Here is a 26,950-nt window from a genome sequence, read left to right as displayed (position 1 = left end):
AAGGAGCATAGGGGAAACACTGCGGGGCTCACACTGTTCCTGCACTCCGCTGGTTGTAGTTCGAGCAGCGGACCAGAAGCAGTTCCAGATCCCACTTGAATGACTGTTTATCTCTCCTTCACTTTGTTATGATCCGCATGCTCTATCTCCTGTTCAGTTTACATTCTTCTGAGCATCACCCCAGTCACACTTCACTGAGGAACTTGGATCTGCTTTGAATTGATTCCTTTCTTCTTTGTTCTCAACACTGGCTCCCTCTCACACGCTCCGCTTGTCTTTGTTTCAGGTTGAGGTTCAGAGGCCGTGCATATCTGCAGTGTGATCTCAAGCACTGTGAGTTTAGGTGTGCAGCTCAACCTCTGTGTTTTAGCACTTAAAATGAATGTGAAAATGAATAACAGTAGAAAATAAAAAAACTTAAATATACAATAAAAACATCTAAAATAATAAAACAGAACTAAAAATAAAAATAAATACATGTTGACAGTGAAAGAAATGAATCTGTAGACTATCAACTATACGCTATGAAGGGCCAGTTACTGCTAACAACATTTTAAAGTATGATATAAAAGAATAAGGATAATTAAAAGTATAAATACCTTTATCTGAAAATACTCCAGACAAGTAAAAGTCCTGAATTCAAATTGTTACTTAAGTAGAAATATAGAAGTATTGACAGTAATAACTTAAAGTACTGTATCAAAAGTAAAAGCACTCAATATGCAAAATGGCTCTATTAAAAGTATTATATTATAGAACATGAATTTATTACGTTTTAATTGCTTCCTAATACACGTAAGACCATGTAAATATTGTAGTTTGTCGATATTGACAACATTTTAGGATATTGTTTGCATCATTATCATATAAAAAAAATTGTTTTTATATGTAGACAGTAGTGTGTTAAATAAATCAAGTGGAGTAAAAAGTACAATAAATGCTTCCAAAATGTAGTGGTGTAGAAGTATAAAGTAGCATCAAATGGAAATATTCAAGTAAAGTATAATGATGACAAATCAGTACTTAAGTACAGTACTTGGCTAAATGTACTTTCCACCATTGCCCAAAAGTGTCTCGGTCTCAGCCCTCCTGTGTACCTTTCTCTTCTACCGTGTCTTCTTCTTCTCCACGTGGAAAAAGCTCCTATCCTCTAACAGGTTTCCCACCTGTCGTTAAGCCTGGATTACAGACAGGGAAAATACAGGGGAATCAAATTCATGTTTAGGGAATATCACGGAATTTAGAGGAGCACCACTTTCCAGGATGATACCACGATGTGTTTTCCAGCTTGTTTACATTCATGGCATCAGATGGTTGTTTACTGACTGTTTTTCTCAACAGCAAAGTGTAGAACATTGACTTGCAATGTAATCATGAAAAGCCATTAAAGGAGACATTTAACAAGAGTTTTAAAGAATAAAATGTCATACCTATAGAACAGTGCTTCTCAAAGTGTGGTCCGCGGACCACTGGTGGTCCGTGAGCGCCCCACTGGTGGTCCGTGAGCGCCCCACTGGTGGTCCGTGAGCGCCCCACTGGTGGTCCGTGAGCGCCCCACTGGTGGTCCGTGAGCGCCCCACTGGTGGTCCGTGAGCGCCCCCTAGTAGTCCGTGAGTATATTGGTAAAATTTCACATTTGAAATAAATAAATACATTTAACTTTTCCGCACTCAATATCTCCGCAATGGAGCGAGCTTACATTTCACGTTCGATTGCATGATATAGCCCAGCGCAACACCTTCGTCACACATGTTGCCACTTGTTCCTACCATTTCCAGGGAGACCATGCAAGCCATCCCAATGGTCACCAAGATTCATGTTTTAATAGCATTTCTTTTTTCTAACGTGAAAAAATGGCTTAGACCTCAGAGAGTTAAACTTGGACCTGCGACCATAGTTTTCATCTCTCAGTAGCCAACGATCTGTGAGTCTGTTGGCTCGGACATAAACTCTGTAATAAATGTAGTCTACATTTCATAAGAGGTGTAAAACCTGAGCATTTTAAATCGCATTTGAACGAAATGCTTATATAATCTGTAGTTGTATTTGTATTGTTGATTTAATGTGTGAACGAGGCGATATAAAGAAGTTAAGCTGTCATTATTAGGCTGTAATTTGTTATATGCTGTTGGAATGGTAAGCAGGCCTATTGTTTTTGGATATTTGGGGAGTTAGGTGGTCCGCAAGTTTTTTTTTATTGGTTAAGTGGTCCTTGGTATGAAGAAGTTTGAGACCCCATTTACACGGGAACGTTTGCGTTTACGCACCATATGCGTTTTCAAAAAAGTCTTCCGTTCACACGCATTCGGCTCAATTAACGTGTCCGTTCACACGAGACCGCTCGACCCGCTGGAAACGCTGTAGTACATATGCCGGGCCTGTAAGTTGCGCTGCTGCCGCCACAAAATACACCAAAAGCAGCGAAGAAGACCCCGGAGCATGGTTGCCATGGTTGCCCTTCTGTTTATTCTCCGTGGTGGACGGCGTGTGCTCCTGCTGTAAATCTCTCCGGTAGTCCACCAGCAGATGAAAAACACCCACCTCTCCGCCTCTTCCAAGGGACGAGGGAACCATGTATCAAAATTCAAAAGATTCAAAGGAACAGTTCAGCGCCCCACGACTTTACTGCAAACAGTTACAACCTTGACTTTACATCAGAAAGAACAAACATTAAAGAAGTGACTAACTGCATAATTTAGGGTTAAAAAACGTGTATTCAGCTAAAACATATACATCGCTGCAGAGTTATTATCCAGTGGAAAGTCCTTACCTACTGGCCTAGTTAAATCAAAGTGGTTACTTTTTTGTGGCTGGGCAGTGTAGTTTTACACACCGTCTTTGACTTTCTCAGGACTTAAAGGTGGGGAAGGTAAGTTTGAGAAACCGGCTCGAGATACACTTTTTGTTATATTCCATGGAATGCTCTTAACATCCCGATAGCAATGAATATCTTAAGTGCTTTGACAAAAAATCCATAAAAAAATGTCATCTGTAGAAGCCGTAATACTGTAAAAAGCACGACCAATCATTTTAGCCGGCCCGGCTAAAATAACTGGATGGCCTACCTGCCTGTCAGCCTTCCATCTGTGCACAAACTTATCTCGTGCCCTCATTGGTCATGTGCGCGTTCGTGTGTGTTGGAGGAGGGGCTCTATAAGGAAGTGGCAGATTTTCTCCGGTTGTGTATTTTCAAATTCTAGCGATCTCGAGCCGGTTTCTCAAACTTACCTACCCCACCTTTAAAACTGTTTTTTGGGGGCAGACCCCCACAAAGAAAATTAAATATATACACACATAAGGTAATCATCTTAAAGGTAGGGTAGGTAAGAATGGAGAAACCAGCTCGAGTGCGCCAGAATTTGAAAGTACACAACCGGAAAAAATCTGCCTCTTCCTTCAGACTTCCTTACAGAGCCCCTCCTCCAACACACACGAACGCGCACATGACCAATGAGGGCACGAGATAAGTTTGTGCACAGATGGAAGGCTGACAGGCAAGTAGGCCATCCAGTTATTTTAGCCGGGCCGGCTAAAATGATTGGCTACGGCTTCCACAGATGACATTTTTTTATGTATTTATTGTCAAAGCATTTAATATATTCATTGCTATCAGGATGTTGAGAGCATTCCATGGAATATAACAAAAAGTGTTTCTGAAGTGAATTACCTACCCCACCTTTAACAGTTTTTTATGCTCATCGAGTCATCCGTGAGCAGAGCATCAAGTTGGCATGCCTATTGCAGCTGAATGCGGCGATTACCATTTTGTTCAGCAAAACACCTCACAAACTGATTAAGATCCAAAGCTTTAGTGCGTTTTGATTCAATGCTGAGTACAGCCAAACTTGACAGTCTCTTCTCTGTCATTGTAGACCGCAAATACCTCATTCCTTCCTTGCGTCCGAATGCTTCTCGTTTTGCGCCTTCCCCCCGTTCAAATTAAATCGCCGCCAATCATATTTCCAAGCTCGCGCCAGGGCCGGGGGAGGGGTTACAAGACTCGCGTCTTGTGCTGCATTCACTTGCACTTGAGATTTTCTCTCATAAATGTCCGATGAGCCACAACTTTTCTTTCAAAACAAAGATGCCAACTGGGGTGGCAGCTGGGGTGGCAAGGCTATTTTTTAGGGTGGCAACTGCCACCCCATGCCACCCCGGTAGATCCGCCCCTGCCCCCAGAGCGTTCCGTTTGCAGATCTATCCACCTTGGGTCGGGAACCGTTATCGTTTGCGGGGTCCGTTTATATCGTTTTGTTACGGCCTCGTGTAAACGAAAGGGCTATACGCAAGATGAACTATGCGGATACAACCTGTATTGTCCTTGTGTAAACGGGGTCTGAAAAACACTGCTATAGACAGACTATAACAACCAGATAATTTAATTCTTAACAATATCTTTACAAAAATCTTGATCAATATCCCATGTGAAAAAGAAGCCATTTTCTTAACTTGCATTAAATCAACAGTTAGCATTTGTGTTTTTTAAACAGATGATGATCATGGACAAGCAAAGAGGAGGGAATGGGAACGCTGATGGGAAAGCATCACCGACAGCAGCTGAGAGGGAAGACAGCCAACAGTCAGCAGCAGAAGTCACCAAACTGAAGGAGATGATGACCCACCGTGACAATGAGATCAGTATCCTTTGACCTGGTGGAGCCATCTTAAGTATTCTTTCCATGATTTGTTGTTTCCTTGTCTTACACAGACCATAAGTCTGTTATTGATCGTCTGGTCAGAAGATTGGGCTACACTTACTTGCTTTTTGTTTAAATAGCCAAAGTTATTTCTGCTACAGAAAGGACTTTCAGATGGTGACAGATGACTGCAGTCGATTTAAAGTTACATTTAAAGACACAGATCTTTTCTTTTACCATCTTTCCTTCAAAGTAAAGGTAAATACCTATGTAACTTTTTTGTTGTCTGTCCTGCACCAAAGCAGTTTTTAGGCATTATTTAAAAAAGAAAAAACAGCTTAGTAGCTTAGTGCCAATTCTTCACCGGAAAGTCGGCGGGCCGTCATTTCGCCAGGCAGTGCAGTAGCGCTACTGTCATGGTAACGGCCTCGGTGAATGTTTGCGCTCTCCAAAATGCCCTTCTAGTTGCTTCTCTAGTGTATGTGTGTGTCAGAGGTGCAAAGTTCCTGTCCACTAACGGAGAGCTTTCCTGGGCTTGATTCCCTGTCGTACTACGTTTGGCTTGTTTGTGCAAATTTAACACACCTCGTCCTTTTATCTCATCTATGAGTTGATGCACCCTGCATATTGTAGTGTGATAAAAGGGGATGGCGTTAAACGGAAAAGGTAAGGTTAGGAAGTGCAGATCTGAAATGAGAATTCCAAACTTGTAGTAAAACGAGGGAAAATGTGCAATAACAAACTGAGTAGAGTCGGTTTCAATTTTAAGTTCTGTTTCTGCATCCAGCCTCACAGTTTAATCACACTTCCTGTTAATAGTGATATCTTCATTAGCCAAAAACGGTATTCACCCTAAAGTAAATCAGCCTTTGTTATTGCACGTTTGGATTACAGCGTTTCTACAAACACATAAATTATGAAATCTAAGTTGTCTTGCCTTCATCACCAGTGCCCCAAAGTAAGCATGAGATGTTGTTTTAATGTGTATGTTCACATATATCTTCATCCAATGACTGCAGTTTATCATCGTTACTATTAATCATAATTATGGCATTTGAATATGATATTTCTAATAGCTTTATGGGATTATTCTCCCCTCTACCCCTCGTGCTGCGGCTTGTCATTAGATCACAGCACATTAGTCAAAAAACGTTGAGACGTCTGCTTGATTATTTAGCCACAGAAACCTCTGCGCTCCAAAATAAACAGAATATTATCATGCAGATATTTCACCACAGTATTTCTTGGAACAAGTCGGTGTAATGGGAAATCCTCCCTTCTCCTCTCCTCTTCATGTCATACACTGGGTTTCACATGATGCAAAAGTAATCACTCAAATTAGTACTGTGCGTGTTTAAAGGCGCACATTTCAGCCAGTAATGTACACGCTCGGTTGACCATATTCCCCTTATGTTCTTTCTTTGCAAGGTTTATATATAAAGTTTCAGTAGCCTAAACTATCAAACCTCACAGTTGGGGGGGGGTCTGTCTGCAGCATGTAACTCTATAGTTTAGGTTGACCAACGCTGCAGGGATGACATTAGTTCCAGCCATATCATTTATTTCCCAGTTCTCACAGGGTTAATTATGGCAGAGTTCCTTGTAAAACAAAAGGTTTTATCTCTCCCCCTGTGTTCCCATGCATGGTCGGTGGGGCACCTGGTAATGCTTAGTGGACTTTGCAAGGGTTGTGACACATCCACCACTATGATAATTGAGCAACAAAGAGGAGTTTGTAACTAAGTTAAAATGTTGTTATACAGTCATTCCTTGATGCTTTTTTGGAAGTTCCTAATGCCTCCATGCTGGCGATAGGCTCTTAATACGCTTGGCTAGATGTGATATATTTTCGAGTTGTCAAATTCAAATTCAAATGTGTTGTCAAATTCTTTTGAATCTGAAATCTCGGGAAGGCGTCAAGGATTTATTTTTTAAGGGTGTTTTGGCCAAGATTAGCCTTTATTGGAGAGTGACAGTGTGAAAGGGGGAGACAGAGCGAATGGAAATGTGCAAATGGTCCCAAGCTGTCCCGTTACATGGGACACTTCTACAGGGGTAGCCAGACCTAGAGGAAATATATTAAAATGTGCCAATCATTTCCAATTGACTGACTCAAGGATAAACTTATTAGACTCGACTCGCCAAAGGTCACCTAACAGAACTTGTTTGTATTTTTACCATATTACTATAACTTAGATGATGATTATGCACAAATGTCTTAGATGATACAATTATGAGATTTTGGTCAAACATGGATGTAATTTCAACTTCACTGATTGGCGGAGGCATACAAACTTAAGGCGGTAATTATAGTTTGTAAATCTGTGCTAGCAATCTACAGAACATTTCAAAGAGAGGACCAATAATATTCACAAATTGCCGATAATACAGTTTCATTTTCGCTTGGCTCACAATCGTGTTCAATGTATCCAGGAAGGATTTGGCTAATACTTAATCATGATTGCAACAGTGATACGGCAAAGAAGGCTTCTCATTGTGTGGTTACTGCTTTGTGTAAAGGTTCCCTGGATTCTCTTAACAACTCTGGCTGTTGTTCAGCTTGATTTCTTAGATCAAGGCTCCAAAATTCACTCAATAAAAAAGAATGCTGACAATGTATTGCTCAAAGACTCAGTCGCCTCCACTTCTACTGAACAGAAAATCTCTAGGTCTCATAGTTGGAGTAGTTTATGTTCTGGGCTAGAGATTTTTGGCTCCTTATTTTCAGCTTCAGTATTAGCATGGCTCTTTAGAGACGGTGGATAGCCAGTGAAATATGTTGACAATGAACTGATGGATTTGTACGGACATTTGTTCCTGGACAACGCTTCCAAATGACTTTGGTGATACCCTGACTCTTCATTCAGTGCCACCAGCAGGTTGACATTTCTCTGATTTATTGCTGGAAAAGGTCTTTAGAAAACATGTCAATACAGAGGGGAGAGCATTGCTTTGTGCTTTAGTGCCCACAAAAAAAGAAACCCATCAAATATATTAAAAAGGGAATTGTATCCCGACATTCCAACACATTTGATGGACATCACAGTATGAAAGTAGCATTTGCATCCTCTGCTAATGATAACACAGCGACTCAGACCTTAGGGTTTTGTTTTGTTTTCCACCAGCTGCATTTGGTTTTAGCATATATGCAAATCAGTGTTGATTGGATGAAATGACCTAAATCAGTCATATTGCAGATAGGATTTGTTAAGTCTTTGATTGAACTGATTACTAACCTATATAGCACACTACAGGAAAGGGAAACCCCCAATAAGAATATAAGAGCCCCTTTAAAGCTATATAGTGTACTGTATTATGCATCTTTAAAGGACAAAGAAAGTATAACCGCCTCATCATACTGTAGCTTTTAAAAGCTTTAGGACAATATTTGCATTGTAAGGATATGTCAAACATTCCATTATCTAAATGCAATGCTCCAGATTAACATCTTAAAGGATTTTTCATACTTGTAGTATATGGTATGCTACAATGAAATTGAAGCAATTTGCGGCACTACTGAGATTGGCACTGCACCTTCGCTAGCTTTGGCAACAAAATATATATATATATATATATTTGGTGGGATGTCTGCTTTATTGGACAGTATAATAAAGAGTGACAAGAAGGAGAGATGGAATGCACTTCATGAGCTCAGTTTGACCACATTTTGAGTGCAAGGCATGTGAAGCAGCCCACAGATCTTACGTGCAACCCCCAAGAAAACATTTCATCCTATTCTCGAGGGCTATGTTGGGGTTCAGCATAAATGAAGATATCAGACGCCGGAGATCTCGCTAATGGGAAAACCTGCTGAACAACTGTTTGAAGTAATGACTTGTATGAAACAATGACATAGGACCCACAGAAGTCATATTTCTCCGTTCAACTTGGCTGCTAAAGGTAGTTTTGATTTTTTTTTCGGTTTAGATTTTGGCAGTTTTCAGAAAGCTGCATGGTTGGTTTCTTTGGAAACTGTAATTGTAGACCTGGTTTCTTCATGTTATTGTTCCCACTGACATCCCCCTTTGTATTGGTGGACAGGAATATAAACCAACGTCTCCAACTCCTTCCAAACTACGTCCATGCCTCCTCCCAAATAATGACAATCAGACTTTTTTTCTACGAACATTCCCAATTATCTGCTGACCACCACAGTCTGGCCACAAGTGGATGTCTGCTAATCTCATGATAGAAGCATGCTTAAGGAATAGGCTAATGTGTTGTCTCTAAATTATGGGTTGTGATTCAGCCATCAAACACACTTCCATTTATAGTGGAAAAACAGGCACACAGGCACCGAGCTGAATATGTTAGGAGAATGCAATCTTTTATTCATGTAGTTAATGTAAATTAAGGATGTAGAGGTTAAACAGACTGTTTTTCGCTAGCGTACCTCTGATAGAATAACACTAAGCCATTGTCCCTTTCCCTATTTGTTCCCCGTGACAAGCTTTCAGTAAGATGTAAAGCAATCTTGGCAGCTTTCTGTAAAATAGCTTGATCATGTTTTTTCCCATACAATTCTAGTTCACACGATTACAATTTTTCCTCCGTCAGCAGGTTTGAGTGCAAAAACATGGCCTCTGCTAGCACCGTTGTCTCCTTTCACACCAGTGGTGGGAACAGCAGTGTTATACCCCTTTGATACAGTAAACGTAGCTCTACAAGTCAGAAAGCATACCCGCATTCAGCCGTCAATTTGATAATCAAATTTGAAAGTCCTGAAAGAATTTGTGTGTGTGTGTGTTATTATTATTTAAAAAAATGTGAGGCCAGCTGAAAGCAATTGATCGAATGCTGAGTAGTGCTGTAGTGTTGAAAGCTTTTTACAGTAAATGGAACAGAGTAAACGATTATAGTAAATTGTCTTAATGTATAGAGACATTGCATATGGAGAAGTAAAAACGTGTCATGGCAATACAAATGTTAACGGGATCTAATTAGGAATTCTTGCCTTCTCATGTAGCCACTCAATTACCCTGTCACAGATGCATATCTACACTTGGATTCAAGTAGACAAACCAAAGAATATAACCTCATCAGTGGGGAAGATTTTGTGGAATCTTGGTGAAGTATGCAGCCTCTCTGGCTCCTCTTCTCTCCACTGATTCATCCCAGACCATGACATCTTCCCCAGCCTGTAAGGTCAGACGCTGAGAGCATGTCAGCACTCTGCCATTATTAAAAGCCCTCAATAGAGCTGGCTGCCTTTTTGAGGAACCCTTCATCCCGAAATCAATCCATCAATCAGTTTTAACGCTTACCTGTATTTATTAAACTAGATTGTTGTTGGTTTAGTTGCCAAGTGTTGGAGATATAGTCTTAGAGATGTCTGCTTCCTCTCCAGTATAATGGAAATAGATGGCATTTGGCTTGGTTTGGTGTTTAAAGCCCAAAGAATACATTTGACTCAAAACTCAACAGCAATGTCTCTTTCAAGAAATCAAGATCATCCACAGAGCTTGTTATGAGCAGTTTCATGTAGGAACATACATTTCTACATCTCGTGCTGACACTAGATCAAGCCTCCTTGAGTATTTGCCTTGTTAACGGTTATTCGGTTTGCGGGTGTAGACAGAATAAAGAAGTCAAACTGCAACAAGGTCTATTGATTATCTTTAGTAATTGGGTCATGCTTTTTGGAAAGAGACATTGCGTTTGGGTTTTTCAACATCTTTTTTGACATTATGCGCAAAAGAAGAGTGCCATGTAGTTCCATTTCATTGGAGAGAAGTCAATCATCCCGTTTCCATCCAGTACTTTGTCCAAAACAAGATGAAAAAGATTACTTAACTCATTCCCCACAGGTATCCTAGTTAAGATGTTGAAGAAGGAGAAAAAAAGAGCCCAGGATGCTGTTGCTCAGCTTGCTAACACCGTCAATGGCCAGAGAACGGCGTCCCAGGATGCCTCAGGGTTGTCAACAATGCCACTATTGAGGGAAGGGAGCCCAGATAGCATCTCAACCGGCCATAGAGGACGAGCCATACAGCACATGAAAAGAGGTACGTTAAGAAACTAGATTCTGTTGTGCTTGTCTTTACAAAGCAAAGAATTGGAAAGATGTAAGACCAATCATGTTTATAGCTGCCAGAAGTGTTCTGATATTGAAAGGGTGTAGCACTCTAAGCATTTCAAAATGGCGTACAATCCAGATAGGATTGTTAGCCTTTGACCTGTCGAGGCAACAAAACTACTTGGTTAGGCTTAGGAAGGGATCCTTGTTTGTGTTAAAGGTCCCATGTCATATTTCTCCGGTTATTACCCGTCCCCTTGTGTGTTATGTAGCTTTTTATGCATGTAAACGGTCTGCAAAGTCACAAACCCTCAAAGTACACCCTGTGGCGAGTAAAACTCTAACACAGAAAATACGTGTCTATGCTGCCCCAGAACGCCTCGTTGGAGATTTTATTTTTCAATCTTTTTATTCCGGGAACCAAGTGACGTAACGACGACCCGTCCGTGGATTGGTCCAATCTTTTCTCAGCTGCAGCTCCGCCGATTTCTCCTCCCTGAGACGGTGGGACGCGGCGAGGCTGTGAGTCTGTGTGTGTGTGTGTTCGGGCTGGTTTCGGGCTGGGTTTCGCTGTGTCTCGGCCACTGGGCTCATAGGGAGGGGGGGGGCAGGAGTTCCAACAAGCCGTTTAGGACAGAGAGTGTATACACATACTATACAGAGATGCTGTATGAGAAACCAATGAGATTTTGGAAAATTGCACAATATAAATCTATTTTAGTAGACCTCAACAATGGAATTATGATCAGTAGAAATGGCCATGCCATGGGACCTTTAAAATAAGTATGTTTATTAGTTTGTGCTTAAGTTAAGTAACAAAAGCAAGTAAGGAAGTAAGCGTAGATTTTTTGTTTCACGCAGGACTACTGCAGAACTTCCAGCTGTGAAAGTCCATGTTTTTTTATTTATCTCAGTTCTCAGTTCCAGTATTTGGCAGATTGCTCTAACCCGTGGTCTTGCATTTAGTGTCATTACAGTGTTGCAGTTGATAAGCTTATCTCCATTTAGATAAACAATGCCATATCTCTTCAGAGCGTTAAGATTACAGTGAAAGTATAACAAAGAGTCAGTTAGTAGCAGAGCCTTCAGACTGCAGCTTCTCTTGGATTGCCGTCTATGTGTAATTTCTTCAGACATGAGCTTGGTTTAAATGTAATAGGAATGAGGAGGTTGCTAAAAGTCAAGCTAATCAAGCTTTGAGATATCCTCCCTAGCCAGCGGCAGCATTTATTTGGCCTTTCCTGTTTAATTTTGGCTAAGTGGAGCCTTACGTGTGATGATAAACCTGAGACCTTATAACGAGCTCAGTCATAGCCATCGGGCACAGCGGCAGGAGCCAGAAACTCATCACAGCGAGGCTGCGCTCCTGTCTGCGCTAACCACAGCTCCGTCATCCTTTTTGACATTTTTGTGTAATGGTGCCCAGTGCGGTTGTAAGGCCAGCACGGAGGTAATTGCAAACAGGGACTCTGAAAGAAGAGCCTATTTAAAACAAACAGGTTTGAACTCTGTCCAGTCAGACTTCGTAAGCGATTCGGTCATTCATCGAAGGGACAATGAGGAGCTCTGTGATGGATGGCTATGAAGCAGCGGTTCATACAACCACTGATAAACGATGTGCCATATGTATATGTCTCTCCGAATGATATGTTATCTAATACGGAGCATGATCATTTGGGTCATCTCACCAGAGGATTTGTTTTCACTTGCCCCAGCATTGCCTCTTCTTTTTCTCTCTCTGATTTCACGGGACGTGATGACCTCCATTAGTTCCACTTCCATTCGGTTGACCTGTGGCTGTGTGGCATCTGCGGCCTTACAATCACACACCACACAATTAGCCAATTGGAAAGACGAATTGTAATGCTGTCTGTATTTCTTATTATATTATATGATCTTGAACAATATATCACCCGTCCTGTTAGTATGATATCTTACGAAAGGTTATTTTGTGTTTTTTTAGGAATTTTTCTGCAAATGTCCAGCAAAATTAGCAATGACTTCCCCTGTACAAAGCCTGTTTTCGGCAACAAAGATTTTTTTTTTAACAACAAAAAAAGTGTTGTTACTTAAAGTGAACCTATTATGCTATATTGGAAACATATATTGTAGGGCCATACCTATACAAAACAAGTCTGTGAAGTTTTTTGCTTAAAATACCAAACAGATCACCCATTGTAGCCATGCTTCATACTGCTCATACTCCTCTTTTGCAGCCCTGTTAGAGAAATGTGGATTTTGGGTCCTTAGCTTTAAAAAAAAAAAAAAAAGAGGAGGCGGAGCTAATGCCTGATCAGAATTCTACCGGAGATAAAGTTCAATTCTGCTGTGATAAAACACCATCATGTTCTAAACCACATCAAGGATTATTTCTGAAACAGTATGGAGCTCAAATGCTTTTTCTCTTGCAGGTTTATCACAAGGTGAGTTCCTTTTTTTATTTCCTGCTTTTTAAACACATGTGGTCTCCAGTACAGGTTAGCTCTGAGTGTTAGCGAGGCTTGCTAATGTGATCAAAGATGGGATTACGTCCAAAACACGTCAGGCATTGTTTCTGATAGCAACTTTCTGTGGGTCCGCCGCCGACTTGACGTAATATCGGCAGCAAATCTGTATCCGCTCGTTGTACCCCCGTTTTTAAAAGATTTGGATACGGAGGAAAAGAGAAAGGGTTTTATTTTCTGACGCTGCTTAGGTCCCCCGACACACCGGGGACACATATTTATGTATAAAAGACATCACAAAGTGCATTTTGCATGATAGGTCCCCTTTAAGTATGGAAGTTGAGTTACAAAGTCTGGTTTATTTGGAACTACCCATTCTCACCCACATCCTCATGACGCAGACTTTTTTGCACCTGTCCTATGTCACAATTACGTGGGTTATACAGTATATACATTTCTCAAACTTTACATAGGTATGAGACCAAACTCTGATAGAGAACAACCTCTCAGTGTTGAGGGAAAAGCGCTTCTTATGTTTAGTGCACTGGTGTTCACATTTTTTCCAATGAGCATCTGGAGGCCCTTATGAACAGAAACATAAATATCTACATGACCTACAGTGATTTGAGTCGCAATAAATCCAAACATTGAAAATATTACATGTAAATAATCCAGCTGTTTCATAGTCAAATGAAAGAGAACACGGGTCATTTCTGTCAGACACACAAACACAAGTCATCGTGAAGAATCGTCCTGGCTCTTGAATAAAGGTTGCACAAAGTGACTTTTGGCAAGGGAAACCCTAAAAAGTCAGCAGTATCTGCCTCAAAGGACATTTTCATATCTGTTGCCTCCAATATTGAGGGATAGGTTATTACGTGTTACAGCCTCCATGATCATGATACAGCGTATATAACGGCTAAATCCATGTCAGGATCCACAAAACATGGGTTGGGTTGCCTTCAAGCATTCACAAATGGCTAAAGAGTCATGTTATAAATCGCAAGACTTTGTTTTAATTTCCACTCAATGAATATCAAATCAATGGCTGTCATGTTTCTTTGAGAGAGAAAGTATCACTTAGCCATTAGTTAAGGTGTTACTTGGAATCTCATGACGGATTCATGTCGCAGGTGCTAGTTTGCATTGATCACATGTTAAGCCCAACTCAGATTTTATGTGTGATAAATGACACTTGCTCCAATGCTGATGTACTGTGTCACATCCCACAAACAGAAAGTATAGAATATCTATATCTTTTTTTAAACCATTTTTCTTTTTAAAAGAAGGTGAAATATTTCCGTTCCCAGATTATACAAATATTTTCCTTTGATATAAGGAGAGTTAGGATTATATATTTGGTAAATGGAAATAATATCTTAAACTGTAAAGCAGGGAAACCATTGGCTTTGCAAGGCAAGTTGCAATGAACATCTGTATCTATATTATATCCATGTTGTGGGCAGTGAATTAGAGGGGGAAGCTTGTCTGTAATAAATGTTCAGGGTCTAAAGTTATCCATATCTATAAACTGAACATTTTCAATGCCATTCTTTAGTTTAACCAGTTACTGTATGTTTCTGTACTTGTAACTTGTCTGCAGTCATTTTAAAGTTTCCCATTAGCCTACAAGGCTGGGAATGCAATTGATATTTTTTCTGTGGTGTCTTTTTTAGACTAAATACACTTCTCTTTATTTTAACGCTTGAAAGAGTGCCAGCATTGCACTCTAACACATCCTGACTCATTGACCCGCAAAGTGAGTGAATCATTCAAGGGTGCTTACATTTGCTATGCTTGCTCTAATTGTTTAACTGTGTTTCTTTTTTCTTTTCCCACCGACAAAAAATGTAAAGCAAACACTTCAGCATGATCATTAAATAGTTAGTGTCGGGGCTGCGTGTAAAGATAAGAGCGATACACTGGAAAATACCAAAGATGTGATTATGAGCAGACTGGATTTCGTTGATAGCTTTTCTAATTTCAACATCGCATTGGAGTCATGAAGTCATTACATCCTTCTTGCACGCACACTATACAATGACTAAATAGGTACCTTAGCCAACAATATTGGCGCTACATTAATTGTCCACTTAACAATTGTTAAAAAATTGCAAAAAGCAAAAAAGTGCTACCCTTTCACAAATTCCCACATCCTGCAGTCCCTTGCTACCACTTACACATCCACTCTGGAATGTCTGTGTACTTTTCTCACACTTCATGAGAAATGTCTGTCTCTTTCTGCTCTGTTTGCAACGAACGCTGTGAACAGGACACAGGACAAAGCTTGATGTTGACCAGAAATGGTCTGCATTTTGGGAAGAAAACACTTTCAGAACACGTTGAGCAGTTCCAGGAGGATCAGAGAGCACACCTCTCGCAATTAAGTCATTTCTGACTTTCCCAAAGAGCAATACTGCTGATTTCTTTAAGGAGGCCCTTTTATGCTTTTTGGGGTTTTTCCTTTTCCTGTAGTGTGTTATATGGGTTTGTGTGCATGTAAATGGTCAGCAAAGACTAAAATCCCAAAGTTTATGCCAGAGGGAGTATTTGAGAACGTGATTTTCTAAGCCGCGACATCTCTAAGTGGTTGACCAATCACAACAAAGCCGGCCTGCTAACCAATCAGAGCAGGCTGGGCTCTGATTTCAGACAGAGGGGGATGCAGCACAGGCAGTATAGGAAAAATAAAGAGCTTTTTGAAGCATATTAACATGTCACAGTAGAATATATACAAATTTATAATACTAATTTGAACCTGAAAATGAACATAATAGTGCTCCTTTAACTTCCGGTTAATACTACAATGATTACATATTGAGTTCCTCTAAAATAAAAACTGAATGTGCAACTTATTTGAGACACACAATCCCCAGTTGTTTTATACATTGCCCTGCATGTATATATAGATATATACTATATCATATGCTTCACATCTGGAGGCCCTATTTTCCATGACCCAGATGGAGACTCATAACCAAACTATATGCACATTAGATCATTGTTCTTTATCCTGGCCTAATTCAAAACAAATGCACCTCACTTATCCTCCCCTCATGCTCGATGGGTCACTGAATGTTTATATATGTTTTAATTTCGGTTTAATCTGAGGGGCTCTGGCGCCGTAGCCAACAGCCTCTTCTGTTACGGTAAGGGTAATTACTGTCCCCTGAAGATTAACTGTAAATGTAATGATGATGACCTTTCCATGGAAACCATTCATGCTGATTGAATGGCATATAATCAGCTAGTCTTCCCATAATACATCCTTTTGTACTGGGCTCTAAACTTTGCCAGCATAAAATAAAACATGAACATTAGAGAGATTTTTTTCTTTATTTTCCATTGTCTTTTGTGTTTTTCATAAAACAAGATTTCTACTACAGTCTGTTCACCATAAATGACAAAATCTTTAGTTTTCCTAGTGACTTCTTCCACCGGTACAAAAGCACAGTGTCTTCTTCTTGCGCTCCTGAGATTGTTTTTATAGTGCTAAAAGTTCTCTAATGGATGGACAAGGTGTTCCTGTTGTAATGCAGGCTGCTGATGACTTGCATTAAGCTCTCAAAAAAAGACGAAGGAGACCTGAGACTTAAAGGAAGATTTAGATCTTACTGCAAGTCCTGCTAGCATGTAATGAGACACTGATCACTCTACCAGGCCCTCCACACTTTGTCTGTGATCTAAGCAGAAGCCTCAGACAATAGAGACACCTCTGTAAGTCATACTTCTGTTCCCCACAATAGGAACCAGAAATGTTCTTATTTTTTTATTAAGCATGTACATTTTTCTACAAACATATAAAAGTTGGTGTCCAATATTTGTCTTTTTTTTTATAAATTAATGTAACAGTACTGTATAACTTTACTTTGCTGGTATTTTATTTCTAAAATGTGTTGAAACGGCATTGATAGTCACAACACATTCCTCCCTTTAAAAACCAATGTGGTTTGTCAGCACTTGAAGCACGGAAAAGAAGAATTAGGAAACTTGGCCTTAGGTCCATGTGATCTCGTTACCCCACAAATGATGTTGGTACAACATGATATGATGTCATATCATTCGCAGATATTCCTGGAATGTCGCTTTAAGAGTCGAATGGAGTGCATATCTCTCAAGAAACCCTTTAAACTGATTTGTTGAGGCTGGTTATTTCAACATAGTTTTGTGAAATGCCTGCTGGTTTCAATCAAGACTTTCCAAAAATAAAGAAACAAAATTCCTGACTGTCCTACAATAAATCTCTCATGAGTTACTGTCCTGTGTATGCCTTCTGATAGAACAGCTTTGTCAATAACAATTCACACATTTGAACAAGGGTGCGAGATGGAAATCATTGTGAACCTTTGGGTAATGGGAAAATGTTGCAATATAATGCTGGGAATAAATACAGGGGGGGGAAAGAACATTGGTTTGTTGGAAACACTGACTTTATACAATTGATATGTCCTCTTGTACCACAACAAAGCAAATACTTGCTAGAATGTAATGAAACTTGGTGGAAGCTTGTAGCATGGGCAGAGGAAAAAGTCATTGAATTTTGGACCGGGTCCAAATCACAGGGCGGATAAACAAATTGTCTTTTTCTTTTGTTGACCTTGCTTAATATGGCATTTGTGCTAAATAATATATATCAAATAATGTTAAAGGGGTCCTGTTATTCTTTTTGGGGCTTACCTTTTTTTTTTGTATGTTCTACAGGTTTTTGTGCATGTAAATGAGCTGCAAAGGCTACAATCCCTAAATTCCCTCCAGAGGGAGTTTTCTCTCCCACACACAACATTCCTGTGAACACCTGCCCAAGTCTGATCAACACATCTTCTTTGAAGTGCCTGTGTTGTCACATTACAAATTAAAGCCCATCAACACAACAACGTGGGAAGAAAGACTCTCTAATCCCCCAACCAACTTCCCAAATGGGACTATCCAAAAATGTGCGAGAAGGTATTAGTCACAGGTACTGGCACCAGCAAGAAAATTGGACTCGAAAGCACAACCAGGCAAAAAGGTAGTGATGGCAGTTTGACACTGAAGCTTTGAACGGAGCTTCAACCCTGGACTTCCTATTCCATAGAAGCAGTGATTCGAAGCTTGCTTCAAATCACGTGACATATGACGTCCGAACCAGCAACTGCTTCAAATCACGTGACATATGACGTCCGAACCAGCAACTGCTTCAAATCACGTGACATATGACGTCCGAACCAGCAACTGCTTCAAATCACGTGACATATGACGTCCGAACCAGCAACTGCTTCAAATCACGTGACATATGACGTCCGAACCAGCAACTGCTTCAAATCACGTGACATATGACGTCCGAACCAGCAACTGCTTCAAATCACGTGACATATGACGTCCGAAGCACCAACTGCTTCATTTCCTGAATGAATCAACTCACTGGTTCGCCGTCCAATCACGCGATTCAATGCATGACAGGTTGAAACAGTTTCAAATTTGAGCGCTTCAACACTTATAACCGCTCTAAACAATGCGCAATGTGTGGGTAGTTTGCGTTGTTGCTGTTGAGTTGTTGTTGGTATTGCATTTTAATTGGATCATTATAGAGCAAGCCAGGAAGAAAGATAGGTCGTTCTGGCTCGGGAAACACTTCCAAATGTGGAGAAGTTGTGAACAAAAAGAGAATTAACACCAATATAAAAAACATGTGAATAGCTTAAGGCAGGGGTTCCCAACCTTTATTGTGCCAAGGACCGGTAGATACATTAAAAAAAAATCGCGGACCGGTTGTCAATTTTAACTGATTTTAATATTTACTCACCACCAGCAGGTAGCAACAGAGGCTAATTGTATGTAACAGCCTGAACAAATACTAGAACAATATGCATCCAAAAAATATGAACAAAGTTTAAAAAAGAACCGGTGTTGTTTTTTGGTTTTTCGGAAAACCGAACCGCACGTGCGTGCGTGCGTGCGTGCGTGCGTGCGTGCGTGCGTGCGTGCGTGCGTGCGTGCGTGCGTGCGTGCGTGCGTGCGAGTGTGACACTGGCATTTGTTTTCAGAAGATATTATGATAGTGTCGTTCGTTCCGGTGCACTCCCGACAGTTTAGCACTACATCGAGATTAAGATTAAACTAATTTATTTTGGGAACAGCCGCATATATGCCGGTGTCGGACAGACACAAACACACCGAACACACAGAGCTGAGCAGAGCACATACACACACATGCGCCTTGGTGACTGACTGGACATCTCCTTCATAAAACTAATAAAAGGGGGAGTAATCGGGCAGTTCGATGTGTGTAGATGTGTGTGTGGTTAACACGTAGCAGCCTGCAGTCACTCTTAAACTGTTCTGATTAAGTTAAACACAGCGAAGGCGGTGCGTAAAAAGGCACAGCTCTTTACCGAGTATACGTCCCGCTGCCTCCTGATGCTGCAGCCATTTCATGAAGTGAAGGAGGGTTTCCTTCTATAAAACAGCTGCGGGCAGCAGATACCGTGAGAGTCCCGGACATTAATTCATAGATCAAGGCAGACTGGTTTACTCTCCTGTTTTGCCAATCCGGTGCTTAAACAAATAGCTCCCTCTACACCCCTGGCCGACATGTCCTTAAAATGAAGTCCGAGTTTGAAATATATCTCAAATAATGTATGCACCACCATTTCCCCACATAAACATAACAGTCTGCAATCAAACGGTTGTCTCCTGTGCGCTCCTCTTCCTACTTGGCGCACCTTAGGCTGAGCCGCCGAATCCCTCGGAACATCATAAAAGCCATTTTCAACGGTTTTCTGGTGAAAGATGAACTAGCTACTGGATGAAATAATATGACTGGTGGCACAGGTGCGAAAATTAAACACTTTTTGAAAAAAATATTATGATAAAATATTTTTATATATTTATAATTCTGCAAATATTACGATAAACTCACAGCTATTTCGCGGCCCGGCAGTAACACCTCCGCGGCCCGGTACCGGTCTGCGGACCGGGGGTTGGGAACCCCTGGCTTAAGGTATAGATAGCCCAGTGGATAGAGCCGGTGGCCCGAAGCGGCGATGTCCTCCGCGCAGCTGGTTCAAAGCCCGGAACGGATGAACTTTTAATCATTCCTTTTCAACTTTAATACTTTATTAACTGATAAAAGGCCCTCTCCGCCCCAAAAAAATTCCAGCACTCTCTAGTCTCTTCTCAATAACCCAATACACACAATTATCAATCTTTAATTGCAAATAGAACATGATATTCAGTCTTAGAGTGTGTGTGCATCAAATATTTTCAAGGCAAAGATACGTTAAACCCACTGCAGCCTTGCACTTCGCCAGGAGAGGTTGCTGTAACTGAAGCTTCGAGAAATGAACCTATTTCCGACACAATTGTCCAAGTGGTTCGATGCTTCATTCAAAGCTTCATTTTGCCATCACTACAAAAAGGTTTAGTCAAGTCTTTAATCAAAAAGGCAAAAATAATACAGGTTAAGAACCAAAATGAACAGACTTGAAGCAACGAAAAACAACCAACTAAGTTGGTGGAAAAATACCAAACTGCTAGAACTGTAGCTTACACTTGGGGAGTCTCTTGGAGCACTTAATGTAAAACAGACAAGACGAACTGGCACTGACCAAGGCAACAGCACAGACTAAATACACAGGGGAGGAGGGAAGATTATGGACAGCTGAGGCTCATTGAGACCAGGCAGGTGATTAACAGGGAGGGAAAACACACCAGGTGAGGGAGTGAGGCGATTAGCCAGGGCCAGGATGTGACAGAAGGCACCATTGGCATTTTTGAAGGTCTCTGCTCTCCTAATGCCATTATAGTTACTCTAATACCTGTGCCTTTGCTACTATGCCATGTCAGAGTATATGCTGTAAAAAAGGTCTACACTGCTTTTCATCAAATGTTGTTGCATTTTAAGATATGGTATTGTTGAACACACCATCCTTTCCCTTTTTCACATCATGCCAATGGTTAGTCATCTGCAAAACATATACTTTTTCAACTAATTTGATGTTCACATGTAAACCCTTTGTGTGATCATTGTGAACTTGTGTGCCTTGCTTTATTTATTTGCTGAAAGCAGATTACGCTTTATGTGCTCATTAAATATTATAACAAGCCTATTAAAGAAAAAAATCAGCAGGATTTTATGTGCAAAATTATGTATATCCCTTACATGTGGCAAGATGCCAACGTTATGTTGGGCTGTGGGGCATCCGCCATGTAATGCTGACATGCTTAGAATGGCTGTTTATATTTGTGTTTATGTTCTCTTTAAACTGTGAATGGCAGGCTAATAGTTCTCAGTTTTGTAATTAGTAATAGGTGGGAGGTCAGCTATATCAGAGGGGCTCTGGCTCGCATCTGGCTGCCAGATTGGAGTGGACTACCTGTGGATGTGGGAACGCTTACAGCTCAAGTCTCACAGCAGGAACCGACAGAACTTCCCTCAGTTGGAAGACTTATTTGTCTTGTTTTGACAGCATGTTGTATGTTAGGTTTAGCACATGTTTTCAACTTGGACCAGGTTCAAACCCCACTGCAGTCAGCATGTCGTTGTGTCCCTGAGACACTTCACCCCAAATTGCTCCTGTGGGGATTGCCCACAGTATTGAGTATGTAAGTCGCTTTGGATAAAAGCGTCTAACAAGTAACATGTAATGTAATTCCACCTTGACCTTCACTGCAGTCAGCGTGCCGTTGTGTTTTTGGGCAAGACACTTCACCCAAAATATGACATGTTTAATATATGTAATGTAAAGCGCTTTGACGATGGGAAGCTCTAAAATAAATACCATGAATTATGAACAGCTTCTGATGATTAGAACATCTTGTCTCAGTGCTGGACCTTTTTTTCTCAGGTCCACAGCTATCCATGGGAAAGCAAGAGGCCTTTGAGATCTTCATAAGTGACCATGAGGACCATCTGACCATTGAAGACAACAAGAAGCTGCTCAAACAGAGGTGAGTGACCAAAAGGACAAGTTGTTACAGTTTGGATACATGTACAGTTCTGTTATGTGAGCAGTGTCATGTGTGGTATTTATTTGTAGCTTGCTCAATGCTATTTTCTCATAAATCACAGAGGAAACAGGTGACAGGTTGTTTTAAATACTAAAAACATGCATCATTTACATGCAACTACAATATGTCCTTATTTGTTCAGCACCCTTACTATTGTGCCTCAGAAAAACTACCTTTTAATTTGATCATTTTAAATGGTCGTTTTTCCCATCCACATGCCTGAGTGAACCTATTCAAATTAAAGCGTTTCTTTAAGTCCCTTTGCATTTTACTCAGTAAGGCCATCAGTAGGACTGTAAGCTCTTGCAGTCTGCTAGGTTTAAAAATGTGTTGATTTTGTCTAAACATCAGAAAACTTTAAGACCTTAGCAGCTGTTATTGTTAGAGCAATAATGCGGATATATTTTTGAAATGCATGTTTTATGCAATACTTAACTTATAGTACATTTCAACCCTTTATTGCCTGCAAAATAAAAGATATCTTGTTGCATTTGACATGTTTATTGTTTTATACAACATTCAATTCATCAAATCTCTATAGCCTTATTAACGTTTGCATTATTTTGAGCAGGTCAGCTGAGGCCAGAAGAATTGGAGAGGAACTGAATGAGGCTAGAAACAGAATAAGTAAGTTGTTGCAACAGAAATCTCCCTCTAGAAATCACATTACATTTAGGAGCTGTGAAAACTACATTGTCATCCACATCATCTTTAACCTAACGGCAAACGAAGCTATAAGGAAAGCACTTAAGAACGCTGAACACTTCTGTTAACGGTCTCTGGGGCCTAAGAAGAGAGCAGCCTACCTGCCTGGAAAGTCTTAATGAACTGTTGGGGTTCTGTTTCCCTGGAGTGGAGAAATGTCGCTCAGCACATTCCTGAACTTTTCCAGGACTGAGAGGCGTTCTGATTTTTAATCCAGCTAGCCTTCCAACCTGTGCTTTTTAACTAGCCTGGCTCAGGCTGTTTTTATGATGACTCTGTTAGCACACCCCTGTGTTCCTCTCAACAACCTCTTTGACAGGTAGCTTTACTATGCCACGATGAGGCCTGGCATATAACCCACACTTGACTCAATGCAGAGTGATAATAGGGTTTACCTCCAAATGTCTCTGTTATTGTATATTATCCAACCTAAATTTAAACCATGGCAGCAGGGGGTATATACAAAAATATTAGAAACTTAAGTCACAATCTCTATTTTTTGAGAAGTCTTTTCAGTGCGTGACAGACATTTGTGACATGATCTTCAACAGTTTATAAGCCAATAAGCCCCTAATTCCAATATTTCGTCACTTTAAATACTGTATCATTGTAAATCCCAACATTTAGTATAAGACTCTTTAAAAAGAATATCATTTAAGAAAACACTGGTATTTAATACTTTCACACCATGAATAAACCAACTGCAGGGATGGAAAGATCAATAGAATATTTCACAAAAGAAAGTACTGTTACTATAAAGACATTTACCTCATGTTCAATATTATGACTTGGGTAAATATGTTGTATTTACATTGTAGCTAAATGTAGATCAAAGTAAAAAGGTAAAAAAAATGATGTATAGTTGTTTAATCACCTGTGTGAACATTATTCTGTGAGCCTGTTGCACAGCAAACTCCACATTCTATACTGTGTTACATTTTGCTAATATCACCAGTCGTCAACTTCTCTTGTCTCATTGGGCTACTCAAATACTTCTCAAGCATTTTACTTTAATGACTGCTCTGCTGGCAAAAACAGTAGAAAGTGTGTTCACACCTACTGCAACTAGAGGGAACCGTTCCAAAACATACTTTTTAAATAGCCCAAAAACTACTTAAAAAATGACTTTATTTCTTCAAGATTTAAATGTAATAGAAAATGCCATCAAAGCATCATCATACAGTACTTGGACATGAGTCCACATTGATTTGAAGTCATAATCGGTTACAGAATGCTACTTAAAGAACAGTTATGTGGCAACAAGTTCAAATGATTTCACTGCACTTTGGTTGAATTTTCCAGCAAACTCGGAGCAGTTAAAATGTGTTATTAGGCCTCAATCTGGTTCGCATTTACTATTGCAAGCTACATTTATGAATTTCCCTGGACTGCGTGTGTTTGTGGCTCATTTCACATGCCATTGAAATAGATAGGTTTGCCTCACACCAGCGCCTGGCATCGCCGCTGCCTCAGATCACGCTTGGTGGTTTGGTAGCACTCGGGCTGTTACCCTCACACATGCCAGCGTACACTTATCACCATTTGGAATTTAAATTGTTTTCAGCAATCAGACCATGTGCTGACACAGCCCAATATCAGACATGTCAGACAGCACGCAGAAATCAGCTATGACATCATGTGGAATATTTACTCCTCAAATGTCTTCTGCAGACATCATCAATGAAAGGGAGCAATGAGGAGAAACTAAATTAATGTAGTAAGATTGAACAATTTTCCAACTTTCTCAAATTTGGAAAGATACCCAGAAAGCATCTTGATGCTGTCAGATATTATTACACTGTGAGGTGCATGGGGCTGCATTCTTCCTAGATGAGGGACGGTGTTTTTAGTGGAAGGTGGTTGCCGCTTCTGGATGGAAACTAGCACCATAATGTTTAGCTCAGTGCGTTTCCTTGCCATCTTGGAAGCCCTTCTTGGAAATTGTACTCTACCTGTGTCTCATAGTTAATGTAGAACATGGAAACATTTAGCATAATATAGACAAAAGCTTTGTGGCGCGTTTTCTGATGGATGAACCCAGCAGGAGGGTCAGTAGCTGGGGAGAAAAGGGAGAGGCGGTAGCCCGTGGAGACACCAGTGTCTAAACAGCAGCCCACTCTACAGTATTGTTCTTGGCCGTGGCACGTGGCTCTGGAATCCAATCCCACTGGAGGAGCATATACAGTACGTTCCAAGCCCTTAGGTCCAGAAAGTGCAAGGATATATATTTATTCAGAAGGATCAGCGATGCACTTCTTCTACCTCATCAAAGGTGTAGGTCAGCTGGAAATGAGCAGCATTCCTTGATTTCTCTGCCAGATGTGGGGGGATTTGTGCAAAGTCCAAGATGAAGCATCTGGGAACTGCTTTGGTATCCCACTTTTATCTTCTGCTCACCTTCGCTGAAGTGACCCACAGAGAGGAAGACTTTCAGATTCAAGGAAGGTGTATTGGAGCCTAAAACCTTTATCATCGCCAAGAAGGTGGTTGCCAAGCACTTGAGAAGGAATATTGCTGGAAAAATATAATTTGATTTGTGTATGTGGTCTTTGTAACCAGCGGCCTCTAGAATCTACATAACTTCTTGCAGTGCTAATGTTAGTGGCTGCTCATTAAAGAGGCCCTATTGTGTTTTGGGGTTTTTTCCCTTTCCTTTAGTTAGTTATATAGGTTTGTGGTATATGTAAATGTTCTGCAAATGCTAAAAACAAGTCTCCTCCGGAGGGACTTTCTGTCCCACACTACCTGCCTGAAACGCCTCCATTGGACTCCTTTGTCTACTTCGGTAACATAAGGACATAGCTATATAACACTCATGCTTCTATTGGCTTGTGCTCCAATTCATTGTTCGTGTTAGGCTAAGGCCCGGGGCATCTCTAAGTGGTTGTCCAATCAAAAAAGAGCCGGCCAGCTAACCGATCAGAGCAGACTGGGCTCTGGTTTCAGACAGAGGGTGAAAAGAGGTGCTGCAGCACAGGCAGTATGAGAAAAAAAAATAGCTTTTTGAACATTAAAGCATGTAAACATGTCACAGTAGAGACACACAATACAAATATGAACCTGAATATCAGCATAATAGGGCCCCTTTAAAGAGACATTTCTGTGTGGTTTTTGCTTTAGTGTTACCCATTCTCCGAATAACAGTAAACATTTTGTAAGGTTTTGTGTTGCCAGCACATATCAGGGCCTAGACGCTTTTATTCGAGTGCTCATTGGTATCAGACTTATCAGCATCGTGAGACGCAATACTGGATTTGGACATTGAACATCTACAACCATAATTGTTTCACAAGTGGTCAGTTTACAAGCTGATTTTAAGCGAAATAGTTATCAGAGCTTGGCTGATGGGTTCCAAGGTTACTCTTCGACCACTGCGTTCCGTCCAAATGCAAACAGATTCTGCACTCATGCAAAATCTGTTTGTAGAGATCAAGTTAATACAACCTTGCTTGTTTCCTTTTGTTTATGCAACACTTGTGATGGTAGTTTTCTACCAATTATCAAAATTATATTTTAGCACCTCAATATTTTCAAGATGGTCATATTATTTAGTGCATTCATTCTTCATGCACACTGAAATCAACACCCACCCAGATATTGAGAAGCTGGAGAGAACTTACAATCCTTGGATCTCGGGATCGCTATGGTAATGTGCAGCATATCAGGTTTAACCTCCAGCCACAAAAATCACCAAATATTTATTGAGGCTTGTAGCTTGACACCAGTCCTTAAAGACGACAGCATGTCTCCTGGCGATGTGGGAGGAAACCCTGCATGGTCTGGAGGAGGCTGAGAGCCCACAGTCATGTCCTGCAGGGAGGAGAGCAACACTCAAGTGTAATATAGTATTGCAGGAAGCACACCGCACACCACTCTTACTTGACACGTACGCAAATTAATCTCTCGTGGAATCTTTCTTGACAATCTGCAATTTCATATATGGACCTAGAAGGAAATAAAACACTGTATGACCACAATTGTACATTTTCTCAAAAAAAACCTAATAAATGCAGATGTCTATGAAATTCATGTATGAAGTGACAAACTGCCTTTCAGAAATACAATCCCGAATATTGCATGTTAAGTAAATGAATCTGTATCAAAACTCTTGTCTTGCAAATAGGAAATCACTATCAATAAATAAATGGAAACATTTATAA

The 26,950-nt window shown here is 40.5% G+C and overlaps 1 protein-coding gene across 1 annotated transcript in view; it reads left to right on the top strand.

The window, feature by feature from the left end:
• Nucleotides 1-26,950, top strand: part of kif6 (kinesin family member 6) — a 69,028-nt gene that overhangs the window by 29,498 nt on the left and 12,580 nt on the right. Inside the window, exons 12-15 of the mRNA XM_034123774.1 lie at nt 4,491-4,638; nt 10,445-10,642; nt 21,923-22,025; nt 22,657-22,712. Coding sequence (XP_033979665.1) covers nt 4,491-4,638; nt 10,445-10,642; nt 21,923-22,025; nt 22,657-22,712 — 505 coding nt within the window. The remainder of the gene's footprint in view (nt 1-4,490; nt 4,639-10,444; nt 10,643-21,922; nt 22,026-22,656; nt 22,713-26,950) is intronic.

The sequence above is a fragment of the Trematomus bernacchii genome, unplaced genomic scaffold (assembly GCF_902827165.1).
Source record: "Trematomus bernacchii unplaced genomic scaffold, fTreBer1.1, whole genome shotgun sequence".
Lineage (NCBI taxonomy): Eukaryota > Metazoa > Chordata > Actinopteri > Perciformes > Nototheniidae > Trematomus > Trematomus bernacchii.
The sequence above is the reverse complement of the archived record's forward strand: the minus strand, read 5'-3'. Positions and strand labels throughout refer to the sequence as shown.